The sequence below is a fragment of the Artibeus jamaicensis genome, unplaced genomic scaffold (genome assembly GCF_021234435.1).
Source record: "Artibeus jamaicensis isolate MK-2021 breed Jamaican fruit bat unplaced genomic scaffold, CSHL_Jam_final contig_2259, whole genome shotgun sequence".
NCBI lineage: Eukaryota > Metazoa > Chordata > Mammalia > Chiroptera > Phyllostomidae > Artibeus > Artibeus jamaicensis.
The window spans coordinates 8,213,449-8,239,293 of NW_026521468.1; the positions used below are offsets into that span (position 1 = coordinate 8,213,449).

The 25,845-nt window shown below is 65.8% G+C and overlaps 1 protein-coding gene across 3 annotated transcripts in view; it reads left to right on the top strand.

The window, feature by feature from the left end:
* The window catches only part of RPTOR (regulatory associated protein of MTOR complex 1), a 136,580-nt gene that overhangs the window by 97,723 nt on the left and 13,012 nt on the right, over positions 1–25,845 (top strand). For all 3 annotated transcript variants that reach the window (XM_053659819.1, XM_037157754.2, XM_053659820.1), the window contains 15 exons: positions 1,224–1,299; positions 2,269–2,370; positions 6,606–6,689; positions 8,154–8,264; positions 8,596–8,670; positions 11,383–11,448; positions 11,742–11,933; positions 12,271–12,411; positions 13,967–14,084; positions 14,751–14,891; positions 15,140–15,298; positions 19,367–19,485; positions 21,218–21,321; positions 21,815–21,998; positions 23,137–23,247. In XM_053659819.1, coding sequence (XP_053515794.1) covers positions 1,224–1,299; positions 2,269–2,370; positions 6,606–6,689; positions 8,154–8,264; positions 8,596–8,670; positions 11,383–11,448; positions 11,742–11,933; positions 12,271–12,411; positions 13,967–14,084; positions 14,751–14,891; positions 15,140–15,298; positions 19,367–19,485; positions 21,218–21,321; positions 21,815–21,998; positions 23,137–23,247 — 1,783 coding nt within the window. The remainder of the gene's footprint in view (positions 1–1,223; positions 1,300–2,268; positions 2,371–6,605; positions 6,690–8,153; positions 8,265–8,595; positions 8,671–11,382; positions 11,449–11,741; positions 11,934–12,270; positions 12,412–13,966; positions 14,085–14,750; positions 14,892–15,139; positions 15,299–19,366; positions 19,486–21,217; positions 21,322–21,814; positions 21,999–23,136; positions 23,248–25,845) is intronic.

The window sequence follows — 25,845 nt, forward strand, 5'->3', positions numbered from 1 at the left end:
CGTCTGTTCCCATCCAGTGATGGAACGCCCTAGCAGAGAACACTGGCGTTGTGCCGCGTCATTCTAGGCTGCAGCAGGGACACTGAGGTCCTCGCATCGGACCCTTTCCTCGTGGGAAGATGAACGTCCCAAGGCCCAGGGAGGAGGCTGACTGCCTGGCCCAGCGCCAGCCGCCGCCTCCACTCACCCGCCTGGGGTTGGCCGTACCTCACCGGCCCGCAGGGGTGTCTGACCACACCGCGGTCAGCAGGGCTCGGCTCTTCCTACAGCTTCCATCCGTCCCCCACGCACCCCCGTGGGGCTGGAACTCGGCTCCTGTCCTCCCCCTCAGCTGCGCCCTCCAGCCGGTGGCCCCGAGCAGCTCCTCCCTTCACAGTCCTGGGGACCCCAGCACCCACACCACACCCACTCCTGCCTGTTCACCCCACCTGGTCCCCATGCTCCTGGGCGTCTGTGTTTTCCATCGTTCACCCCCGTGTGCAGCCACGGGAAAAGGCGCCGCCCCCACAGGTAGGGCTTTGCTTGTGTGGCGTGACCTGGAGTCCCAGGAGGCTGCCCCGGAGGAGCCGTTGCAGCCCTGGAAACTGGACAAGCGCGTACTGCCCCTTGTGCCCACGAGCAGCCTTTAGTAAAAGGGCAGGGGCGGGCATGGAAAGGACAGGCTGCGTGGGCCCCTCCCCCAGGGACCCTGTGGGGGTGACGGAGCCGCTGTCCAGTCTCCACCCGGTCTGCGTGGGCTCCTGGTCAGGCCGCGCCAGGGCGTGGCTTCTGGGCCCGATGGTGCTGGCAGGTTGGAGGGGCCAGCCCTGACTCCGGGGGTGGACGGCCGGCACTGGGGGGTAAGGGGTCCTTGGGCAGACCTCCTTTCTCCCACTCACACTGGCCTGTCCGATGAAGCGCGTGGCGGAGCCCGGCGTTGCGTGGCACACTGGCGTGTGAGGCTCCCCGGCCCAGCCACCTGGAGTCGCAGCTGCGCCCTTAGTGTGGACGGCTGCCATGCTGGGGACTCTCGGGTCGGGGCGGAAGAGCCCCTTCATTGTCCGTGAGCTGCTTTCTCATTTTGATTTAACAAGACGAGATGCCACAGACAAGGTGGTCTGCTGTGCTGCCCACCACGGGCTCCGGGGCCACGGTGTGGCCCGGCCTGGCCTCTGCTCTCCTCTGTCCAGGGTCCTGGCCTCGGAGCCCTCGCTGATGCCAGGTGTCCTCTGTTCTCCCCACAGGCAAGCCTGGGACCTGGCAGTGGACATCTGCCTCTCCCAGCTGCCCACGATCATCGAGGAAGGCACCGCGTTTCGGGTGAGCTCCCACCCCAGGCCCTGCGTGGTCGGCCAGGTGCCGTGCCCACCACCACTCAGCTGAAAAGACGCCTCAGCCAGGGGCCCACGTCGGCTTTTGAAGTGGCTGGCTCTGAGGAAATGCCGCCCATCGCGCGTTGCGTCCTGGTCTGCTTTTCTTAGTGCACGCTCCCCGTCCGCCACGGGCCACGTGCCGCCTGTGCTTGGGAGTGTTAAGACCTGGGCCCAGTGGCGGTGCCTCTGAGGTGTCAGGCTCAGTCCCCGAAGAGTCCGGGCCCCGCCCCCGTGCATAGGTGGGGCCCGGTGCCATCGAGCTGATATGGTTTCGGAATCCACTCACTGAGGGTGGGACAGCAAGTCCGTGTGCCCATCCCTCGTCAGGACCCAGAGGGCCTGGGAGGCATTTGGGGCAGCCAGGGGTGCACAGAGTCAAACCCCCGTGCTCCGGGCTCTGTGCGCCATGCATGGTCTGTGCTGCACCGTCGGGGAGTCTGGTGGAGCGGCCGGTCCAGTCTCGCCTCCGTTCCGCGCGGCACCATGCCGGCCGGCCACACGCCTCCCTCGTCCTCTAACCTGCGAGAGCCGCACTCTGCGTTTGGGAGGAATCCCGGCGAACTGGGGAGGGGCTGGGTGACTGAGGCAGGCCTGGCACTGGCTTCTTGGTCTCGTTCACACTTTTTGGGCACAGCAGCTCCCCAGACCCCGCTGTCCCCTGCACCCCTGCCCTTAGCTCACTCCTGCCCCAAGGACTCGCCCCGTCTCCCTCACCCACTTCCGGTCTGGGTGCAGCCCACAGCTCCGCTGGGCGGCTCACCCGAGTGCCTGCTCTGCTGCCGCCCTGCCTGCCCCTTATCGCTGGGATGGCGGCGCCACCCAGAGTGGTGACTGGACATGAGGGTGGCAGGTACGGGGGTCACGCAGCCTCCAGGAGGGCAGCTCTCTGACTCATGCCCCTCTGTCTGTCCCCCAGCACAGCCCCTTCTTTGCCGAGCAGCTGACCGCGTTCCAGGTGTGGCTGACCATGGGCGTGGAGAACAGGAGCCCGCCCGAGCAACTTCCCATCGTCCTACAGGTGAGCGGCTGGGGATGCTTAGTCCGGGGCCTGGGGGCCCTGGGTGCTGGGCCTGGGCCGTCGGGAAGCGTTGGAAAGAGGTCACACAGGCCCGTCAGAGGCTGTTGGGGGAAAGCCCACATCGGCTCCTGAAACAGTGTTTTCCGCCCCATCTCTCCTGTGGCTGTGGGGGGCTGAGGAGCGAGAGCCCCTACAGCCTTCATGAACCAGGAGTGAGCCCCCTCGTGCGCCTGCCTGGGGGCGGGGCTGCACCATGAGGGACGCACGGCCAGCCTCCCTGGCCAGGAGCTCCCTCCGTTGCCACGTGGACACCGCCACGAACCCACTCTGCCCGTGTCGGCCACGTGCAGGCTCTGAGCAGCGCGGCTGAGGTCCCCCCGGTTCCAGACCGTGTGCCAGGACCTCAGCCGAAAGCAGGTTCGGAGGAGGGAAGTGGGGATGATGTTGCCAGAATGCGGTACGGTCCCCGCGTGCCGCGATGTGTCCCTGGGGCTGCGCTGCTTCCCGACCCGGTGAGGAGGACGCAGAGCGATCGCCATTTCATGTGCATCCAGGTCAGTTCCAGGCTCGCCTGTGTTTGCAAGGCGAGCCGTGAACAGACATTTCAAAACCAGAAAAAAGCAGTGACAACAAAACAGAAAAGCACCCATTTTGCAGAAGACGAGCATGGGAAGGTGGCTGCGGGTGAGGGAAGCCGGACGGGCGGGTGTCAGGGCGGCAGCGGTGCCGGGCAGAGCCTACGGCCTGTGTGCGGCCTCCCTGGTCCGACAGCGGCGGGAGGCAGTGGAGGGGCGCTCTGCGGGGCGGGTGTGGAGCGGCGCAGAGCGGGGGGAGCCTGGCGCTCCGTCTGGCGAGCATCCTGCTGTAAGTGGCTTCCTGTCGACTGCTCTCCCGTTCCGTTCCCGGCCGGCACTCCCTTGGGGAAGAGGAGACCTGATGCAGCCATCTCTGATGTGGGGAGAAGGGGGGGCACTGCCGGGAAAGGGGGACGTTTCTGCTTGGCCTCACGGCACACAGCAGGCCCTGCCTCGCCTCCACACAGCGCACCCTCGCAGGCACCTCAACTCCGGGGGGACGGGGAGACAGGTGCGGGGTGCCTGCCCCCTCCGCCCATGCAGTCGTGCCTGCTTTGTTCTTAGGAGCGCAGGGGCCACCCCACGGTCCCCTGAGGCAGACTTTGTTCCCACCCAGGTCTGGACCCCATTACCCATAAGCTGTCCTCGTGTGCTGGTGCGGCCCCGGGTGCAGGGTTTTACTGCGGGCTCTGCAGCCTTTCCGGTCCCCACTGCTGTCACACAAGCCAGGGCTTCCCCCGACTCAGAAGCTCAGGCGTTAGCTGGTGGCCATCCACTCAAGGACACTGTCTCCTCGGGCCAGCAGCGTGTAGCCCCTCCTGAAGACGTCAGCACAAACATGAACTGTCTCCAGCCAGCCTGAGCTCAGCAGAATGGATGGGGGGGAGGATTCTAGAAGCCCAGCGAGGCCAGATGTCAGGTGGCTCTGCCCAGCCTTGCATTGACCGTCTCGCTGCCAGGTGGTCTGCGGCGAGGCTCCAGGCGGAGGAGAAGGGGAGCGGGCTTTTCTAGGACGGTATCAGCTTGCCCGTCGGTTTGGGCCTCACAGGAGAAGGCCCTCAGCGTTCACTGTGCCGCTGGATTTACAGACGGTCTCTGCTCTGACAGCACCGGGAGTCGGGGCCGCAGACTGAGCCAGGCGCTGCAGCCGCACGTGGTCCCCGCCTCGGCCCCAGGCCCGTGACCCTCGGGCTCCCAGGCACTGGCCTGCGGTCCACCCGCGCTCAGAGTCCAGTGTAAGGCAGCCACGCGACTGACACGTCTGAGCCCGGAGGCCGAGCTCCTCGCATGTGAAGAGGGTGCGGCTCAGAGGTCGCGGCACCGAGGTAGCAGGGTCCCTCGCCACCTCGATGGACCCCGTGGGGCACCCCGGCCCCCGGCGTTTCCTCGGTGCTCCCCGCGACCCAGGCAGTCTGACCTGGGAACCGTGTTCGGTGTGAACAGAAACAAAGGCCTGTCCTAATTATGGAAGTAACTTACATCTGGCAGTTTTTAAAACCAGACCCACAGAAGGAACCAGGAAGACCCTGTCGTGTTTGAAGAGGGACGTCCAGCCTGCGGCCCAGAGGGGCCGTGAATGTGCCCAGCACGAAATCGAAAATCTGCCAGAAACACGGGATTTGGGGTTTTGTCTTCGTGATTGCGTGTCACAAGGAACTTGATGTGTGGCCAGGACCACCCTTCTCCCAGGGCGGCCCAGAGGGGCCCGGAGGTCGGACCCCCGTGACTTGAAAGAACGCCCTTGGCGTTTCCCAGGGTGCTCTGCTGACGTCTCCGCATCACCGGGGGCCCCCGGCACCAGGTCTGAGACAGTGCGGGTCGCTCCTCCAAAGGGGCTCCTCCCCCACGGGCAGCACCGCCGGGCCGTGACATGCTCCCACCCCTTCCTGCGGTGCCCGAGGAAGACACGCGTGAGCCTTGAGCTGCATTTCCTGCCTTGCGTGCTGCTCCACCTTTTACCAAAAAAAACAAAACGGGAGCTTCGGCGTGTTCAGGGTCTGTTTTGCGGACTGCAGCCACTCTCACACGCTAGTCAGCAGGGAGACCGCCTCTCACCCGGCGCAGAGAGAACCTTGGTCCTCTGGCAGTTTCGGGTTCTTCCAAAGTGAACGCCGCTGCCCGGGTGCGGCTGGAGGCGGGCGAAGTCCACCCTGGAGATGGGGATGCAGGCACTTCCTGCTTCCTGTGCGCCTTGCGGCCCATAGTGTCAGAGAAGACGCCCAAGTCCCACGGCCCCCTCGTCCCTTGATGAAGGATCTGCAGTTTCCAGAGCTGAAGCCGTTTAAGGCACCGTGAGGAGATGGAACCATCAGGGAGCTCAACCCAGCCCACGGCACCCCCGTCCAGCGATGCACCCCCAAATGCCGCTCTCAGATGTGCCCAGGGGCAGCCACACATCACATGGGCTCACGTATTCAGGGGAGCATGTCAGCCCCTCAAACCAGAGCCTTGCCCTCAGAGACCACCATGAATTGGGGTGGCAGCAGCCCCCCCGGGGACGGGCTCCACCCGGCAACCTCCTCTTCTGCTCCCCCCCCCGCTTCCCTGAGGTTGGGCTGCCTGGTGCAGCCCAGACACCCACGCTGGACCCCCAACCAGGGCCGCTCCCAACCCCCTCCTCAGAGAGACCTTCTCAGGAACATGGTGCTCTCAGGAAACACCCCCCTCCGCCACCTGGGTCCCCCCTGCACCCCGACCCTGTTCCTGTCGCCACGTCCGCCTCTTCACGGAGGAACGGCTCTGGCCGCCCCACGTCCCCACCCCCAGTCCCATCCTGTTCCGCTCTGCCACCCTCCCTGCGACTCCAGCAGGATGTGCGCCCCCACGCCCTTGGGTCCTCCCTCGGGTCCTGTGGTGCCCCTTCTGGCAGCCGGGGACGTGGCCGAGTCCTCCTGTCCCTCGGTTCCACTGCCGCCTCCCTGTTCGCCACGGGTCTGCCCGCCTGGCCCCCTGCCAGCCGCCCGCCCGGCACTCCCAGCCTGGCCTCAGGGCCTGGCCCCGGCTTCACCCGTCGCCTCATTCCAGACCTTATCTGTTACTTCGTGTAAAACCCCCACATTCCTCTTGTTTTGTGAGTTAAGAAGGCAGGACACAGCTGGAGTCATGGCCCCGGGGAGGGCAGCTCAGAAAACCCGCGTCTGCGGCACTGGGGGGGCCCGTGGGCAGCGCAGGCTGGTGGGGCGGGGGAGGTGCACGCGTGCACCGCTGGGCCGGCCCCGCCCATGTCCTGGGGAAGGGGTGGCTTGCGTGTTCAGAGACACACCCACCAGCGTGTCTGTGGCAGCAGGAGGTGACAGTGACTCACCTGTCAGCAGCGCCACGCCGGTGCATCATGACGTCCTCATAGGTGCGGGGTTGGGCTGCCACAGGGCCCACGGGGCCAAGGAGGCCACAGTCGCTGGCTCCGAGCGAGGGCCACGGTGTGGCGCTGGGTGGGAAAGGAGGCAGACGGGCAGCGGCGGCCGGTCTCCTGCAGAAGGGGTGAGGGGCCGTCCGCGGCGGCCTCTGTGGCGTCGGGGGTCTGCGCACCACAGCGCCGCCAGCCGTGTGCTTCCAAGTGCGGCCCGTCCGCGCGGAGCCGCCGCCGGGAAGGAACCCCCGCCTTGGTGACCAGGCCTGGGCCCCACAGCCCCGCAGTGACGCTGTCTCCTTCCTCCCCAGGTGCTGCTGAGCCAGGTGCACCGGCTGAGGGCCCTGGACTTGCTGGGGCGGTTCCTGGACCTGGGCCCCTGGGCAGTGAGCCTGGTGCGTGTCTCCGCTGCGTGTCCCACCTGAAGAGCAATGTGGCCGTGGGGCCGAGGGCAATGTGGGGACGGCCACGCGTCCGTGAGGCCCTGGGAGGATGCGGTGTGACCACGTCATCTCACGTGGCTTTGCCCTCCAGTCCTCTCTGCTGTTACGAGGTGTCCCCTTCAAAGGGGGGAAGTGCTGCCAGCCCATGGCCTTCGGGCAGTGGTCCAGCCCCACGCGGGACGGCCCCCCTCACCCTGGCTCTGGGCACAGTGCTGTCACAGCTCCCCCGTCACTCTTCAGAGAGCAGAGACAGCAGGGAGGACTGGCAGGAAGGGAGCCAGAAGCAACCTGACCCTCCAGCAGATCAGAGGAGGGGAGGGCTGTGGCGGGGTCTGCGGACCGAGGGGGTTCAGGGACCATCAGCAGTTGCAACGTGCGGACCTGAGGTGGTCCTGTCTGCAAACGGGTCGAAAGTTAGAGCATGAAACATCTGCTGGTGAAGCAGCCAGGAACGTAGCTGAGCGTCTCACGTCAGCACAGGCGCTTGCTCGAGTTTCTGGGGGAAGTGACGGTGCGTGGCCCTGGTTCTCGTAAGGGAGCCGTTTGTAAAGACGAGAGTGTTCGCAGGTGAGCGTTGGCGGCACCGCTGCGCTCCGGGCGGCCAGGCTCGTGTGGGCGGGGGGCCGCTGCGGCCAGCACTGCGCCGAGCCTGGGGTGCACACGTGGGTGTCGGCTGGTCTCCGCACGTGGGCACTGAGTCTTGTCGTTGTGTGGTGTCCGAGAGTCACACAACTGGTGAGAGTCCACGCAGAAGGAGACTGTGGGGCTGGGAGGCCACCAGGTCCGCACCGGCCTGTCACTCCGTCTCCACGGAAGAGGAGGCGGGGAACGTGTACCAGTAACGTTCCAGAGAGATTCTCTTTCACGTGGTTAATTAAAATAAAAAATGAATCACACACATGCCAGTTGGAACCCCGTGACTTGCTGGATAAACTGGGCACTGTCGCAGGCACAGACTGGCCCAGAGGCGAAGGCTCGTCCTCGTGGGCAGGCCTCTAGCGGGACGCGGCACCACGTTGCCACGGGCCCGGGACCCGCTGTTGGGTCCAGCAGACCTGAGACCAGGGCAGCGCAGAGCTGACAGGGTCAGCGTCACAGGGTCTGCCTCCCTGTCCCAGGATGCCACCTTCTCTCTGAGCCCCCTGCCGAGGAGCAGAGAGGCGCCCCCCACAGAGGTGATGCGTGGCCAGGAGCCAGGCCCGGGAGGCCCTCCCTGGGGCTGGTCTTTGTCTGAAGGTCTGTCCCCTGTGCACGTGTGGCTCTCGGAGCCGGGCCGATGTGTTCTACATGGTCCCACATGTGCAGGTCGTAGTGTGGGACCCGCCCTGCTGCCCAGAGCGAGCATGGCCGCCTGGACCAGGACGGGGACCCCAGGGCGCAGCCACCTGCCCCACCGACACCGCCCCGTCCCCGCAGGCGCTGTCCGTGGGCATCTTCCCCTACGTGCTCAAGCTGCTGCAGAGCTCCGCGCGGGAGCTGCGGCCGCTGCTCGTCTTCATCTGGGCCAAGATCCTGGCTGTGGACAGCGTGAGTAGGCCTTGTGCCCCACACTCCCCGTCCCGGGCCGTCCCGGGCCTGGTCTGGGGCGCGGTGGGCCCTCCTGTTGTCCTGGAGAGACCACATGCTTCCCCTCGGGCCCCCCCGGCCTGTTGCCCAGGCTCCTCACCTGGGGGCACACAGTCCAGTCCCCAGAGAATGGCGCCCTGCGAGTGCCCAGGAGCAGCCGCTCCGGCCGTGCTCTGCAGCGAGGCTCCGAGGCACAAGCGGTCGGAGCGCGCATCGGTCCCCACTCCACGGCGCGCAGGGCGGCTCCCCCAGGCACTCGTGTTCACACGTCTCCCGTGTCTCCTCTCCGCAGTCATGCCAAGCGGACCTGGTGAAAGACAGCGGACACAAATACTTCCTCTCGGTCTTGGCCGACCCCTACATGCCGGTAAGGCCCGGCACCCTCCCGTGGGCGGCTCAAGATCCCTGTCATCTGCCTCTGCTCCCGTCACGCTGCAGCAGCCCCTGTAGCGGCTCTGGAGCAGGGTCCCTCGCCCCCCCAGCGGGCGGCCACGCTTCAGGGGCCATGTTCACACTGCGGCGGCTGCCCCGCTCAGACGGCGCAGGTCTTGGTGGCCACCTCAGCACTGTGTCTAAGTGAGAGTCCGGATGGCCCCAACTTTTGTGGGTGTCAGTCCCTTCTCCTCAGCACAGTGTCACCATGCGCTAGAATCCCATCCCCCACCCCACCCACCGGGACGCCAATGTGACAGGTCATGTGCACAGCGATGGTTCAGGGACGCGCCGGGACGCCAACACGCCTCAGGCGTCAGGGAGAGAAGGGGGAAGGAGTTTAGATTTTAATATTAAATCGCTGAAGCTCAGCAGTCCGTGAAAAGCAGGCACCATAACCCCTGTGGCAGTTCCGACCAGTGTCTGGATCCCCTGACTCCAGCTCCGAGCACGGTGACGAGGGCACAGTGGGCACCCGAGGTCGCGTGGAGGGTGACGGCGCGATCACGCGGCCTGCGGCGGCTGCAGCTACGGAAAGGAGTTCTGTGCACAGTAGGCCCCAGCTGGTCTCTTAAACCAGAGGCTGGTAGAAAACACAGGGAGCACCAGACGGGGGGCCACCGTGTAAGTGGCAGGTGGCACTCGCGTGTTCAGACTTAGGCGTGTGCGCGTCGTCGTGGACAGTCCCGGGCGAGGCCCTGAGTGTAGGGAGCAGCCCCGCTCTTCAGGGTCGGCGGGCACACGGGGAACCGGGTGGAGCAACGCTGGACCGGACCTGCAGCGTGCGCGGGCTCGGCCGGCACGAAGGGGCGGCTCCGGCCGCAGGCACACCCAGACTCGGGGGCACGGCCCTGTCCAACGAGAGGGAAGGGAAACCCCCAACGCCAAAAACCAATGAGAGAGGTCAGAGGCGCAACAGAGGGAAGCGAGCAGGGACACCACAGTGGCCCCGGCGTCCCCACGGCAGAGGACACAGGCAGACGGCCAGAGACACAGACTCGACACCCTGCTGACAGCTGGAGCCGCCAAGTGCTTGCGCCCCGATCATTCCAGGTGGGCCGCCCCGCTGGGCAGAAAGCACGAGGATAGGCCCAGCCTAGGGCTGGGGCCACCGCGGGCCTGTGCTCGCAGAGGACAGGCTACAGGGGCCACCTGCCCAGAAACAAACCAAGACCCCTTCAGTTCAGGGTCGCTGCACCCCCAGGGGTCCGGGAGAGGCACAGGCGTGACCTTTGCTCAGCGATACTTCCACGGCTGGGAAGCTGGAACAGGACGGGAGACTCATCCGGAACCTCCGCCGCCCCCCCCCCCGCCAGGGAGCCGCGCTGAGAAAGGAACAGACACACCTGGAAGAGATGAAGAGTCGGTGTGAGCGCACGTAAGACGGTTGGAAGAAACAGCCCGGCAGGTGTGGCTCAGCGGACTGAGCGCCGGCCTGGGAACCAAAGGGTCTCTGGTTCAGTTCCCAGTCAGGGCACGTGCCTGGGTTGCGGGCCAGGTCCCCAGTAGGGGGCACTCGAGAGGCAACTACACATGGATGTTTCTCTCTCCTTTCTATTTCTTCTCTCTATAAATAAATTTTAAAAATATTTTTAAAGTGGTTGGAAGAAACAATTTGTTTTAATTATGTCAACGAAGAAACCATTGTATTGTTTCTTGAGAAGTACTCTTGTTCCTGTCACAGGAAACCGTGTATTCTGACCTTTTCCCCCTCCGTCAGGTGACCGGCCAGGTGCTCTCGGGGGCGTGGGGGCAGGGACGGAGCAGTCAGTGCGGCAGAGCCTGCGCAGAGGTGGGCAGTGGGGCGGGCGCGGCCAGGGAGCGACCTGCGGAGGGCGGAAGCCAGACGTGGAAAGCGCAGTGGATTTGAGAAGGTCCAGTGAGAACAAGCTGCACAAAGAGCTGTGGTGACCGAGGCGTCCACCAGAGGCGGGAGTGTCCAGGACAGAAGCCTGTTTGTCCTGGAGGGACCGTGACATCATCAGCTCCAGCAGACAGCAGAGGCACGGGGGGCCTTTCAGGCGTTGGGGGAGCTGCTGTCGCCCTGAAGTCTCAGCCCAGCAGAAGTGTCGCCAAGAATGAGGGCGGAGCCAGCGCATTGTCAGAGACGGGCTCACCCTCAACCCAAGATCCTTGTAACGCCCGCGAGCCCGCAGGACGTCAAGCCCCCAGGAAGCCGCGTGCAGGAGGAGGCAGGAAGCACAGGCGTTGGCCCGCACGTTGCTTGTAAACGAGATGGAGGACCGTCAGCCACGTGGGGTCAGGACGGGGGGCAGGGCAGGCGTGCGGGGGCCGGGCACTCAGAGCCAGGCCCCCCCCCACCCCCGCCGTGAACCCGTGAACCCGAGGGAGGCAGGTGCGGCTCTGTGTGGAGCAGGGCCCGACCCGGAGCCAGCAGAGGCCGTGGGAAGGGCCCGAGGGGCCCCAGGAGCCCGGGCAGGAGAAGAGACCAAGCCGCACGAGGGCTCGTTTTGCAGCACGCACTTGGCCAGGGGCCGCCAGGGCCGCCTATAGTGGACACCCACAACCGGCCCCGCCTGGGGCTGCCGGGCCCACACAGGCTCCACGCTCGCCACCAGGGACCCTGAGCGGGTGTCTCCGCGGTGCTGGGGGCGAGTTTGGGACGAGCGTGACCTCTGTTTTCCAGGCCGAGCACCGGACCATGACGGCCTTCATCCTCGCGGTGATCGTCAACAATTACAACACGGGGCAGGTGAGTGGCGCTGCACGGCCCCTGCCCCCACATCGCACCCTGGCCTCCTGCTGGCCACAGGCGGTGGGGCTGCAGCTGCCGCACTCAGGGACCGTGGGGACCGTTGTCCTGAGTGTCTAGTTGAACAGTCACCCTTAGGGAACGGGGCCACCCCTGTGTTTAGCCGGCATCCTCAGGGCGAACTGAGATTGGAGAGATTTAAAATGAGGAACATACGGAGACCTCCCTGAGAAATGCCAGGGCCATGACCCCAGTTGCGTGAGTCCCCCACGTGTGTCCCCCGTACCTCGCAGGAGGCCTGCCTCCAGGGCAACCTCATCGCCATCTGCCTGGAGCAGCTCAGCGACCCCCACCCCCTCCTGCGCCAGTGGGTGGCCATCTGCCTGGGGCGCATCTGGCAGAACTTCGACTCGGCCAGGTGGTGTGGGGTGCGGGACAGCGCCCACGAGAAGCTCTGCAGCCTCCTCTCCGACCCCATTCCCGAGGTGGGTCTGTCCCTCGACCCCGGGCCAGGCCGTAGTGTCGCTGCCAGCGGGGTCCTTGGTGCTGGTGGGCCCACCGGGCACTGGGGGGACAGTGCCTGCAGCAGGGCCTGCTTTGGGTGCTTCCCGGTGTCCAGAAACCACCCCCACTGCCTGTCCCCTGAACCCTTTCTCCCTCACCGCCACCTGCCCCTCGAGCTAGGGCCACTGGGGTCCGTGAGGCCCCTCCCCCGTTTCCCCTCCGCCCCCACCGGCAGGGCGGGGGCAGCAGGCCCTGCGGGAGCCCCGCCCAAGGGCCTGCACGGGCGGGGGGCGGGGCTGTGACCGGCCCCTCCCACAGGTGCGCTGTGCGGCCGTCTTCGCCCTGGGCACCTTCGTGGGCAACTCCGCGGAGAGGACCGACCACTCCACCACCATCGACCACAACGTGGCCATGATGCTGGCGCAACTCATCAGTGACGGGAGCCCCGTGGTCCGGAAGGTGCGTGGCAGGGTCAAGCCCCTGTGAAGTCGCCCCGCCCCGCCCCGCCGCCACACACTCTGTGCTTGCTCACACAGGGTGTTTCCCCAGCCAACTCCTGGCGTCCGTGTGGCGGGCTGTGCAGCCTGGGAACGTGGGGCGGGGCGGGGGTGTGTCCCACCTCTTGTGTCAGGCGAACAGACCACGGACAGAGCAGGAGACACCCCTGGTCTCAGTGGGGCAACAGCGTAGTTTCCGTCCGGGTCTCACGCTGCTCGGAACCTGGCACAGCACAGCGAGCGAGGTCCCCCGTCCGCCCCCATCTGAAAGGGCCACTAGGGGGCCTGGTGGTCACTGGCTGAGGGCCAAGCTTCGGGGGCCCCTGGGTGGGGGAGGGGCCAGGCTCCAGGCAGCGCCTCACACCTCTTGGTAGCTCCAAGTGTCCACGGCCTCCCGGGCGTGTGCGGCCTGGGCCCTGCCCAGCCGTCCACAGCAGGCCGTGTGTGCCAGGGAAGCCTGGGGGTACATGATGGCAGCAGGCGGGAGGATGCACTACTGATGGGAGCTGGTCACTTGCTGTCCTGTGTGGCCGGCCTGGGCCCCCAGGCCTGTGACCCAGTGGTGACCGTCCCTGGCGCTTCTCTCAGGAGCACACACTGGGAGGTGGGGGTGGGGCGGAGACTGAGCAGCGAAAGAAGTGGTGTGGCAGGGGGTCCTGCGTGGTCCTGCGTGGGAGGAGAGGGAAGAGAGAAGGGAGGCGGAGAGCGTCCTGGGGGGCTCCTGGGCGGAGATGAAGGAAGTGCCTAGCTGACCCCAGGACCCTGGGGAGCCTTCCCCAGCAGAGGACCGGCAGGTGACAAGGCCCAGAGCCGGAGGGCAGTGGGCATGAGGGGCCAGAGGCAGCCGGGTGAGGCCGAGCTGCGTGCTGAGTGGGACCGACTGTGAGCGCTGAGGCGGCCCCAGTGCAGCGCTGCACCGACCCTCCCGCTTTGCTTCCCTGTGGTTGTGAGGGTCTGCAGTGCCCACCTCCCGGGCTGAGGAGGGTGGACCTGTCGGGCCCACAGACTGAGGGCTCAGCGAGCCTGGGTTGGTGGGGAGGCCGTCACCGTGTCGGGTTAGAGCTGCTTCACCAAGGGCAAGGCGGGCGGCTCAGCCACCGTGGGCCTGCCAGGGGCGCCAGCCTAGGCTTGGTGACAGTCAGCAAGGCCTGTCCTCTCCCACTCAGGAGAGGCACTTTCCATTGGTGGGTCTTCACCCCATCGTCTCCCATGGGTCATTCTCAAGGGCATTCAGTGCCCTCCTGGAGGTGGCCCATGGCTGGTGGCCTGATCTTGACTTTACCTTGACACACACACCCCCCCCCCCACCCCTCGCTGAGAGGCTGGTGCTCACACCGACCCAGTGCTTCACCGGAAGGCGCCGGAAGTCATTGCTGCGGATACCGAGCGCAGAGTTTGGTCCTTATTTTCTCTCTTCTGCGGTGACTCCAGCGCTCGGCGTGAACTTCAGGTGTCACTGCTTCTCCACAGCATGTCACAGCCATGGAGAGAGTGACTGTCCTTGTTCCTCTCGGCAGGAGCTGGTGGTGGCACTGACTCACCTGGTTGTGCAGTACGAAAGCAACTTCTGCTCTGTGGCCTTGCAGTTCATGGAGGAGGAGAAGAACTACCCGCTGCCTTCTCCTGCGACCACAGGTACGGCCCCCACCTGTGAGTGTCGGCCAGACGGGGACCCGCTGTTGGAGCCGTCGGCAGCCTCTCGGTTTCACGAACTCGGGCCCAGGTGTCCAGTCCTCACCACTGCAGTGCCAGCTCCGCGTGGCTCTGTGGTCCCTGTACCCCTGGCACCAGGAGGCACAGACGTGCAGGGAGGGAGCTGCTCTGACCCTTCGATTCTTCCCTCCTTTCACCCTTTTTGGAAATCAAATTTGGGGAAGTATTGAAGGTGCCACCAGGGTCTCAGAGAGCAGCACACAGTTGGCCCTTGTCGACCTCCTGTCTCCTGGTCCCGCCTGCCCCGCCCGGCGCACAGCCGGCTCTGCGGGAACAGGGCCGTGAGCAGCAGCGGAGACGTCACGGCTGTTAGTGCACCGAGGGGCTGCCACGCTCTGTGGAAACAGCTGTGCCCCTGCCGGAGGGCGGCCGGGGCCAGTAGACGGGTCCTGCCGGCACCAGCAGGCCGAGCGCCCGGTGTGGCCACGTGGCCAGCCCTGCACCTTCCGTCACTGCCCGCTCACAAAGTGACCAGCACAGCCCCTGCTCCTTGCCCCGCCCCACCCCTGCTCTTGCGGGGTGCGCCTGGCCCCGGCCTGCTGGCGGCTGAAGCTGGCCGCGGACACTTCTCTCCCCCTCTCCCCACAGAGGGCGGGAGTCTGACGCCGGTGCGGGACGGCCCCTGCACCCCCAGGCTGCGCGCCGTGAGCTCCTACGGGAACATCCGCGCGGTCACCACGGCCAGGAGCCTGAACAAGTCTTTGCAGAACCTGAGCTTGACGGAGGAGTGTAAGCTGCTGAGAACCGGGTCCCTGGGTCGGACGCGTTTTGTGTGGACAGGGGCCGCCCCATTCCTGCTGTAACAGGGCAGCCTGGCAATGGCAGTGCAGCCCCCAGGACCCCACGGCCCTTCCGGGTCTCCTGAGATTGGGGGTGGGGTGAACCACACGCCTCAGTCACGCGCCACAATCCCAGTGGTTGTGGGGCCTAGAGCCGGGTGGGTGCTCCGCACTGATGTCCTCCCCGCGGCTCGGCAGCCGGTGGCGCGGTGGCGTTCTCCCCCGGGAACCTGAGCACCAGCAGCAGCGCCAGCAGCACACTGGGCAGCCCGGACGCAGAGGAGTACATCCTGTCCTTCGAGACCATCGACAAGATGCGGCGCGTCAGCTCCTACTCCGCCCTCAACTCCCTCATCGGTGAGTCCCGCCCGCACGCAGGGGCTGCTGGGGCCATGGGCTGGGGAGGGGACAGGGCCAGTCACTTCCGCTTTGAGCTGGTGACACTGGGTGGGCTGTCTGGGCCAGCCAGCTCCGCCCCACGGAGGTGCCAGGACCTCCCACCTGTCCCTGTCACGTCACAGGACAGCGGTTTTCTGCCAGGTGGGCTGCCCCCAGGGGGTGCCTGACAGGCAGCGTCCCTCACAGGCCCCACCTGAGACAGGGACACTGAGTATGAGTCAGGGGCTCCTGTTCTCGGGGCGTCCAGGCTCGTGGGGTTGGCGCATTTGGGTTCAGAACCCACGTGTGTGACAATGACAGCATTCTTCAGGTTGTCTGTGTCCTCAGAGGGGACCTTCGGTGGCTGAGTTGTGTTTTTCCAGAACCTTCCACTTCACCCCTATTTCTGAGAAACTGCCCCAGGGCGTCCCCGTGGCTCTCAGTCTCCGGGCTGCACCAGCAGCCGGCCCGCCCGGGCGAGGCCAGGCCCCCCCCCGCCCCTGGTGCATCCCTGCGCCTGAACAGCCCCTGCCTGCCCCTTCTCAGAAACACGGGGTCCGCTCACCCAGCACACAGTGTGTGGCCCCTTGGCGTGTTGTCCCCTGTCCTGGAAGTGGTGATGAGTGCAGAACCGACCAGCCCCAGGTGAGACGCCATTTTGCTGAAGTGCAGCAGGCTCAAAGTTCGGCAAGTCCCGAGGCCTGGCTGTTTTGTGAGCGCCCACGGGCCTGGCATCAGGAGCTCGCTGGGGAGAAGGGGTGACCGTTTAGGTGCCGCTGACTCTGGACTTCTCAACTGGTGTCCTCGGCACCCAGAACCCCCTCCCCACCTCAGCCGAGGGGCTGCTTGCACTCAAGCACGTGGGCCCAGGGCCAGGTGTGCTCGTAGCCCCTCCTGTGCCCGCGCCCCTGCCGGTACTCAGCACACTCAGAGCTTTGCAGCCCTGAGTGCCCCCAGCCTGTCTCGGGCCCAGTGTCGCGGTCCTCCTGCTGCTCCACACGTGTGCCAGGCCCCGCCCTGGCCCTCTCCGGAACCCTCTGTCTTGGACTCGCCGGGACGCCGAGCCTTGCACTTGAGAGAACCGCACGCCGACAGTTGAACTGTCATCGTCGTGGGCACGAGCCCGCCCATCCTAAGACCCCTTCCTGCGTGCTCTGCTCCCTTGGTAACGTCCCTGCTGCGGGAATGTGTCCCTGCGCCAGCACAGCCACAGTGGGTCAGCCTTGGTGCCTCTGCGGTTGGATTGGTGGGCCCGCTGTTGGGTGCTGTGTGTCTGAGGGGGCCCCGGACGTACCCACAGCAAGAACGCCCCTTAGCCACCTGGACACGTGGCCTGACTCCAGTCAGGGCCCAGCTCGGCTCTGCGAGGGGACGTCAGGTTGGTCTCGGTGCTGGTCTGTCTCACGAAATCAGGCCCCTGGACGGGTGTCTGCTACAGGACACTGAGCGTGGTCTTCGTGTCCCTCGAGTCTTTGAAATGCCAGTGGGAACGTCACAAGCTGAGCTGGAGGTGGGAGCGCTCAGAAGACAGTCCCCGCCCCCCCACAGGCTGGGACTCCCCTCGGACTGTGCAGCCCGCAGCATCAGAGGCACCTGAGACTTAGGTGAAGTGGGCGCAGCTCCCGCCTCCAGGGGGCCAGGCCGCTCTGCCAACCAGGGGGCTCCGGGGACCCAGAGCTGCCACGGAGCTCTGAGAAAATCTCCCTCCATCTCATGCTGTTTGGAAAGTTGTGGCCGCCGCTCCGAACAGTGAGCCCCAGGACCGCCAGTCACGCCCTGTGTGACCATTAGTCTGAACGTGAAGACAGGTTCGCGGTGCTTCAGGGCCCGGCGAGCGCCAGACAGGCCTCTCCGAGCATTCGACAGCCAGATGCGCCCCAGGGGCCCGGCTCCAGTTGCGATCGCCCCACGTTGGGGACAGATGCGCAGACGGCAGGCCCTGGGTCGGGAACGCGCACAGGCTGCGATCGCACCATGTTCTGTTTTCACCGGCACAAGGTCCCCCTGTCTGTGGTCGGGGACACAGAACCCAGGCTGTTCCTGAGGGTCGTGGAGTTGTGCCGGAGGCAGCGTCTCCGCCACAAAGTCGTCCACAGTGACAGCAGTGATTTCCTGAGAAGTAAACAGTGACGGTGACGTGTTCGTCCTGAGGCCACAGCTGGGAAGGGATGGGACTGGGACCCGGTGCCGCCCTGTGCCCACCCTCACGTCTGCACCGAGGCCATGCCCCGTCACCGCGTCCTGCTGAGAGCCTCTGCACACCCCGGCCCAGCGTGCACGGCCCCGCCCCGGGAGGCTGCTGCCACTCCTCACTGGAGGGGGAGGACCTGCGTGGCGCCCACCGTGACCTGCCGCGTCCCTGCGGAGCACTCCGCCTCCCTGCGTGGGGCTCCTGCCTGCAGTCACCCGGTGGCCCTTGTGGACGAAGCACAGTTCCAGTCGGCTGCCTCGCGGCGAAGCTGGGAACGAAGATCATAGGGAGCGTCCCGGAGCCCCTGGGCTGACTGCCCGCCTCTTCCGGCTGCACCGTGGGGTCTGGACGGCATCACAGGGACACGGGGGTTTGAGCGTCAGCAGCCTCTGTTCCGTGTCTGGCCTGTCGGGCGCAGAGGGGGAGAGGGGCCAGCGCGTGGTTCGCGTGGACCCGTCCCCGGAGCTGAAGGCTGGGGGGCAGCAGGCCACCCGGCGTGCCGCCCCAAGGACAGCTGTGCTCTCCCTCTCGCCCCGGGAGCACCGGAGCCGGACACCGGGAGCACGCAGACACGCAGACCAGGAAAGGGACAGTTTCCTCTGGCCGGGGGCCGTCTAGGCCTGCAGGGCGGCAGGTGCTGTTCGGGCCTGGCCCCCACCCGGCCACGGCACCTCTGCGCAGGCCCCCCCAGGCACAGCCGCCCCCGCACCTCTGGAATGGCAGCCGAGCCGGAGCTGCTGGAGGGCCTGTGAGCTGGGACGAGTTTTCACAGAGCGGCCTCAGAGGGAGGCCGGAGCCAGTGAGCAGAAGCGACCCCTCTCCAGTCAGTGCAGGGTATGTGCCCACACGAGGGTCCGTGCAGGGCCCACACCCAAATCTGACTGGACTCCAAGCCTTCGTGGGCCTGCTCTTGGTTTGATCGAAATCTCGCTCAGCTCAAACAGCCAGGTTGCTCAGGGGCCTTCGTATAGTTAACGGCCAAGGGGCTTCTCTGTGATTGGCCGACCGCGATGTGGGGGCGTGGCTTACTGGGGAGGCTCCTAACCTCTGTCGCTGGGCGGGCGTGGGCTCTCTGGAAGAGGCCGTGGCCTCCCCAGGGGGGAGGGGGCGGCTCTGCGAGGCCGTGTTTCGCCAGAGCCCCTGTGCCTTGGGGCAGGACCACCCCCCGTTCCCACCCGGGCTTGCCCAGGGGTGGGCACCGGCTCTTCTCCCCACTCAGCCCCTGCCCTGCTGCCAGGATGGCCTTGCCCTTCCAGCAGCCGGGCCTTGCTGTCCCCTCTGTCATCCGCGGTGATGCCTGTGTCAGGGGTTGGGGGGTCAGATGGCCTTGAGCAGCCTGCACACAGCCCGCCCCTCTCCTTCCCTTCCCACATGGGCCATCACACGTGAGCGTGTGTGAGTGCACACACACTCTGTCCCGTCAGCCTACAGTGGGCACACAGACGGGCTCTGCATGGAGGACACTCAGGAAGTGTTGCTGGGTGTCCTGGGAGGTCCTGGGGTCTCAGGTCGTGTCACGGGCCCCCGTGACGTCTGGGGGCTCAGGGACAGTGCGGCCCGTGCTGCGTGAGTGGATGACTGAGCCTGGAGCCCGCTGGGGGTGGAGGAAGGGGTGGGCACTCCCCCAGCGTGTGCCCTCAGGCAGGTCACGGTGGCTGCCAGAAGTCCGGACAGAATCAGGCAGCCCAGGAGCCCAGTGCTCACTGGGAGCCCGGCACCAGGCGGGAAGTCCTGCCCTTTTCTGACTCACCTTCCTTCCAGAGGGATTTCTGCTTAGAAGGGGGCAGTGCCCCCAGAAGAGCTACCGGAGCCCCCGTGGCTGCCTTCCCTGACCCGCCGCCGCCTTCTCCCCACAGGCGTGTCCTTCAACAGCGTCTACACGCAGATCTGGAGGGTCCTCCTGCATTTGGCCGCAGACCCCTACCCGGACGTGTGCGACCTGGCCATGAAGGTGCTCAACAGCATCGCCTACAAGGTGTGTGTGCCGCCGCACCCCCGGCCCCTTCCCAGCCACGTGGGTCCCGAGGGACCTCCAAGCCCGGCCAGGTCAGCCCCTTGGCTCAGATACAGCCACCACATGCCCGGGACGTGTTCCCTGCGACTGCTTCTCATGTCAGGGCACCAGGTGACGAAGCTCAGCCCGAGAAGCCTGTGGAGGTGGCCCTGGGCCTGGCTGCTCCCACCCTGGACGTCCTGGCTGCAGGAAGCCCACTTACAGAGCCGCCTGGCTGGGTCGGCCCCCGCCTCCTGCAGCCTTTGCTTCCCGTTGGGCTGGCACCCCGACTCTCCTCCGCCCTCCTGCTGCTCTGGGTGCAGCCTGCTCTCTGCGTAGAACAGGGACTGGCCAGCATGGGGAGGGGCCTCTGCCGAAGCTCCCGGCCCAGGCACCCACCCCACCCCCCAGCGCTCCACACTGGCGCACCACAGCCAGGCCGTCCGCTCGACCCTGAGGCCCCTCCCACTGCAGCCCACAGGCGGCGCCCAGCAGACACGGGCTGATCTGACGGGAACCGTCAGGCTGTGGGAGGCTCCGGCCCAGCCTGGGACCCCGACTGTCCCGGGAGAGCCGTGGCCGAGGCATCTCCAATGCCCACTGCACCAGGCCTGTCCCCACTGTCCCCACTGTCCCCACTGTCCCCACTGCAGCAGTCAGAGGGCGGCCACTGCCGGTGTGAGCAGCATTCAGGAGGGGCCGTCTGGTCGGCCTGGAGGGGTACAAAGTCCAACCCAGTGCACCCCCAAAGACTGAGTCACTGGGCGCCCACTCGCTGTCACCCTGGAGCCTCCTTGAAGGGGGCAGGTGGGCGGGGCCCAGGAAGCAGCAGAGTGGGAGGAGGGTCCCTGGGGAAGTGGGACTCCTGAGTCACCGCCCCAGCGCACAGTCCGCATTTCGAAGCAGTGTGCACCCGATGACACCTTCTCACCAGCCCCTGAAGTCCCCACAGTCTCACCCCCACCAGCTCCCAGCGCTGGTCGGGGGCTGGAGGGGATGCATTCGTGTGTGTGCATGCACGTCTGTGTGTGAGTGCGTGTGTCATTTCCAACTCATTTCTACTCATCTCCCTGGCATGGTCACTGTCATTTCCAACTCTCCCCACATCCTCATGGGAAGAGGAAGGCAGAGCCACCTTCGCCTGAGTGCCAGCGTCCGGGGGACCGTCCTGGGTGTGAACCATCAGGCCCACAGTGGGCGCTCCTGGTCTCATTGGTGCCTGGAGCCCAGAGAGCTTTCTCTCAACTTCCTGGGGCCCAGCCCTCTGAGCCCTGGTGGCCACCTGGGGCCACACTGCACCCGGGCAGACAACTGCTAGAAAAGCACAGCAGCCCCAGCTGGTGTGGCTCAGTGGACTGAGCACCGGCCTGTGAACCAAAGGGTCGCTGGTTCAGTTCCCAGTCAGGGAACTTGTTCCTGGTCTACAAGTCTGGGTTGCAGACAAGGTCAGATCTCCAATGTCGGGGGCGTACAAGAGGCAACCACATATTGATGTGTTTTACCTCTTTTAAAGGAAAACTAAAAAAGAAAAGATAAGCAAAGCAGTATCATTTCACCTGCAGGGTGACTTTGGGGGCGTTTACAGCTGGCACCTTTGCGAAGAGCGAGGTTCCCTGCGTCACAGGGGCTTTGCTGCTGAAGCCACGCAAAGGCAGCCCAGCCCGTACTGGTCTTGTGGCCGACCGTCCATGTCTCGGGTCCCTTGCCCTCGCAGGCCACCGTGAACGCCCGGCCGCAGCGCATCCTCAGCACGTCCTCGCTCACCCAGTCGGCGCCCGCCAGCCCCACCAACAAGGGTGTGCACATCCAGCAGGCGGGGTGAGTGGTCGAGGCCGCCCCTGCCCCCCGCCTGCCAGCCCCATGCACCACGCGCCCGCGTGCCCCGCCGTCCCCTCTCCCACACCCCTGCGGTCTCCAGTCTGAGCCCTGCCCGCCTTCGCGGCACACACGGAGCAGCAGACCTGAGCAGAGCCTGACCTCCATGGCTGCTCACTGAGACTGAGGGAGGGTCTACAAACCCCGTCAGACCCGTGGGGGGCCGGTGCCCACCCGAGGGAGGGAGGCTGTGTGCTGAGTCCCAGGACTGCAGATCCGTGCATGCGCCGGGCCGGTTCGCCAGGTCCTGGCTGCGGTCTTTGGCTCGGCATCCGCGGCAGGTGTGTGGAAGTCGGGTTGGCAGGTCGGGGGATTGCAGGCGTCCGAGCTGATGACCCCAGGCCACGGCTGCATCTGGGGGTGACCGGGGGACTCTGGTGTCTGGCGTCAGGGTGATGGAGTCAGGGTGATGCCATGTGTCTTTCCCCAACGGCAGAGGCTCCCCTCCAACATCCAGCACAAGCAGCTCCAGCCCGACCAGCGACGCGGCCAAGCAGCCGGTCAGCCGAGAGCTGCCTGCAGGCCGATTGGGTGCTACTGGGCCCACGGGGGTGCAGTACACGCCCCACTCCCACCAGTTCCCCCGCACACGGAAGATGTTCGACAAGGGCCCAGACCAGGTGGGTGTCTTGCACCCTGTGTGACTCAAGGCAGTCACACTCTGATTCCAGTGGGGGGGGGGGGGTGCCGACGGCTTTGCTCCTCAGCCCTTGTGGTGGCCGTGTCCGAGAACTCCGCGCCTTGTCCTGGGTGGACTGCTCTTGGCAGCGTCCCTGTGACGAGACCAGGCCGAGCCACTGGTTTGCTTTCCTTTCACGGGAAATGCATTTTACCACTGCTGGGCATGGCCAGCGGCCCACGGGGAGAGGGTCGAGTATCTGCATTTCAGGGGGTGGCTCACTAACGGGGGACACCCAGGCTGGGTCCTGGGGGTCTCGGCCAAGGTCACGTGGCCTGCAGGGTGCCCTTGGAGCAGGAAGAGCAAGCTGGCGATGGTCTCACAGGTGCCACCAGCCCTGCCCACCCCATGGCTGTGACGCAGAGGCAGACGCACACTGTCCTCGGGCCTGGTCCCGGAGCACAGTGCTGTGGTGGCAGGGTGGGCGAAGTCTCCCCCAGGCAGAGTGGCACCTGTTACTGCATCTGCCGTGGGGTTCCCACCAGGCAAGCCTCCTGGGTGGCCAGGGCTCCTCCCTGAGGGTCCCCTCCTGTCCCACCACCCAGTCAGTGCCCTGCGGGGTCATCTTGGGCCAGGGGCTCAGACTCTGACAGCCCAGCCATCAGAGGTCCTGCAGCAGGTAACGCAGTGTCCGGTAGGCAGCATGATGCTTTAGGTGTGACTCTCGCAGGTACCGGGCAGCCTCGAGCTCCGCCAGAGCACGTCCCTCCCAGGGCCGGCGCACCGTTGTTGGGGCGCCCGAGTGCTGCCCCATCGGTGCTGCAGCCCGAAGCTCATGGGGACCCCTGACCTGGCACTGACAAGCCTGTCCAACTGGCTCGGGACAGGGGCACCAAGCCACCCTCAGGCCCTAGGCAGGGACACAGCTCCCCGTATGCAGACTCGGGTGGCCCTCCCTAATGCCAGTTCCTGGAACCCTGTCCACACACCCAGGGCCCCAGGGCCACCCGGACACAGGGGCAGTGCCACCCACCTCTGCCTTCTGTCCAGCACAGCTGCCCCTGCGATGCACATGCACAGAGGCAGGGTGCCTGTCTCACCATCTCTGTCCCCTTCTCCCCTCCCCACACGCCCGGAAGACCGCCGATGACCCAGACGACGCTGCCGGACACAAGAGCTTCATCTCGGCCACAATGCAGACGGGCTTCTGCGACTGGAGTGCCCGGTACTTCGCCCAGCCCGTCATGAAGGTACTGCACCATTCGCCCTGGGGCAGAGGGCGCGCCCAGCTGCCCCCTGGGCCACGCTCAGGTCCCGCAGCGCCTCCCTCTAGGGCACCTGGGCCTCAACTCTTAGCTGGTGGCCCGGGCCACCCGGCGTGGGGACCCCACTGGCCTGGGACCTGGGCCGTGACCTGAGGCGGAGCAGGCGGTAAGGGCCCTGCTGCACCAGCTGCTGGCACTGTCCCTCTGGGACTCCTGTCCCGCCACCTCTGCAACCGTTGGAGGGTAACACCAGATTGCTGTCATGGTAGCTGGTGGCCACAGTTGAAATAAAACAGCAAAAGAAATAGACTTCACTTGCTTTCCTGTTTGCCCCGCAGAGAGGGAGGGAGGGAGCGGGGGAGAAAGGCTGCCGCTTCTGAGCTTGCCCTGTGAACTGCCCCGGTTCCTCGTGCCTGGCTAGGCTACCCCAGGCTTGTCGGCCCCTCCAGGTGGGGGCAGCCTGCGGCCTGTCCCCAGGCTGTGCCAGGCGGCTCTGCGCTTTGGAGACCGGTGTCGCTGATTTTCCGGAAGACCTGTCCTCCGGGGCTGATGCTGGCGTGCCCGGCTCATTCCATGAGGCTGCCTCACAGGCTTGCCCCTGCCACGGTTGTGACACAAGTGTCCCTGTGCCTGCAGATGTGAGCCACACGCACGGTGACAGCCGACACTGCTTTGTCGGGGCGGCACCTGGGGCCGTCCTCCCCTGACTCCCCTGGACTCTGGCTCCCAGGAAATGCCCCTCATGTGGCTCCTTGAAAATGAAGCTGCAGCTTGTTCCTCGTCACAGGGCGAGCGCCGCGTCCCAGCAGCTCCCGGGAAGGGTGGGCCTGCTTCCCGCTCTCTTCCCCCCCAGAGTGGGACGTGTTTGTCAGTAAAAACGGAATGCTCGCCGTCACGGCCGCGGCAGGTAATGCCTTCCAGCCCGTTGAGACTGGGGATGAAGAGGGACAGGAGGCCCGACTTCTCTGGCGCAGAGCGCGGTCTGGCCGTGGCGCCAGCGCCTTGCACAGCCACACCCCCGACCCGGCCAGGTGTCGCTGGGGTGTTACCCCCAGGGAGTGGCCGCGTTAGGGACCTTCTGGGCGAGACTTGTACAGCCCACGGAATGAGGACCTGCCCGGATCCGCCACTGAGGGAGGAAGGCCACAGGCAGTGAAATACTTTGTCTTCTCGGAGCTGTTCAAAAATCCAGCTCAAAAAGTGACGTAAGGAAACGCTTCCAGCAAGACTATCGGGAAGAAGGAAAAGCAAGACCCAGGCTGAGTAGAGAGCAGTCACCCTGTAGTGCGGTCACAGTTGTGTGCCCCCTGGGTGCGCATGGCACGTCATACACCTGAGCCCAGAAAAAAGACGGAAGCCAGTCCTGACGGGACCCCAGAGGACCCGAGGCGGTGGCTCTGAGGACGCTGCTTCCGGGGCACTTCCATCTTCTGCACGAGCCTCTCCCTCCTCAGAACAGAGGTGGGGCAGCAGCAAGGTCACCATGGCCCGTGGGCCAGGCTGCCCCGAGGCCAGCCTGCCCACCGCTGCTCACCTGCCTGTGGCTAGCACGTCGCCCCCGTGGGCCGTGGACGGCACCCCTCCCAGCCCCAGGAGGGAAGAGGGGGCCTGCTCGGAGCTTGGAGCAGACACGGCAGGGCACAGGCCCGGGGGAACCAGTCGCCCTTCGGAGCTGTGGTGCCAGCTGTTGAAGTCCAGGGTTCCATTTAACACCGACAGGACTCAGCTTCCTGGAGATGTTTCACCGCCTAAGACCGGCACGGCCAAGCCGTCCCCGTGGCAGGGGTCTGGTCCGCTGTCCCACTGAGGGTCGGGGGCTGTGAGCTGTGCTGAGTCCCACGGGCGAGGCACCGCTGCTCTTTGAGACGTGCCTGCTCTCGGTCCCTGCCTGTGGCCCGGGGAGGAGCGGCGTAGGTTACCCCGAGCTCATTTCTCTGAACTTGAATGTGAGTCTCACTTGTTCCCCAAGGGTCTGCCTCCCTGCCCTCGGCGTTGGGGTCCGCCCTCGACATGGGTGTCCGTGGGTGTCACTCGCGTGCAGGCCCACAGCCGGCAGCAGCTGCTCCGTGGCCAGTGCCAGGCCCCTGGCAGCACAGCCCCCGGCCCCGTGGGTTTCTGCCGCTGCACCTGGGAGGGCGTCTGGTTCCTGCCGGGGCTGGGCGGGGGCAGGGGGGCATCCGCCGCATCACCGGCCCGGAGGAGACAGGCCCCAGTGACACACTGTGCGGCCCCTGGAGCGTGGGCAGGGACCCGGGGGGAGGACAGCAGTGTCCACTGGAGACTATTCCGGGCGGTCACCACCAGGCTCTGGAGGCAGTGGGGTCGGTGTCTCCCCTGCCACACACGCGGAAACAGTTCCGCGTGCCTGGACCTTCAGTGACAAGCCGAGTGTGGTGAGGGACAGCAGAGCTCCGTGCAGTCAGCCTGTCTGGAACTGCTGACGGCAGCTGGGATGTTGGGGCGCAGAAGGGCTTGGGCGACAGTTTTCCTTTATACCAGTTAGAAACCTTTTTTTTTTTTGATACTTTATTTCTTTATTTCTAGAGGGGAGGGAAGGAGAGAGGGAGAGAAACATGAATGTAT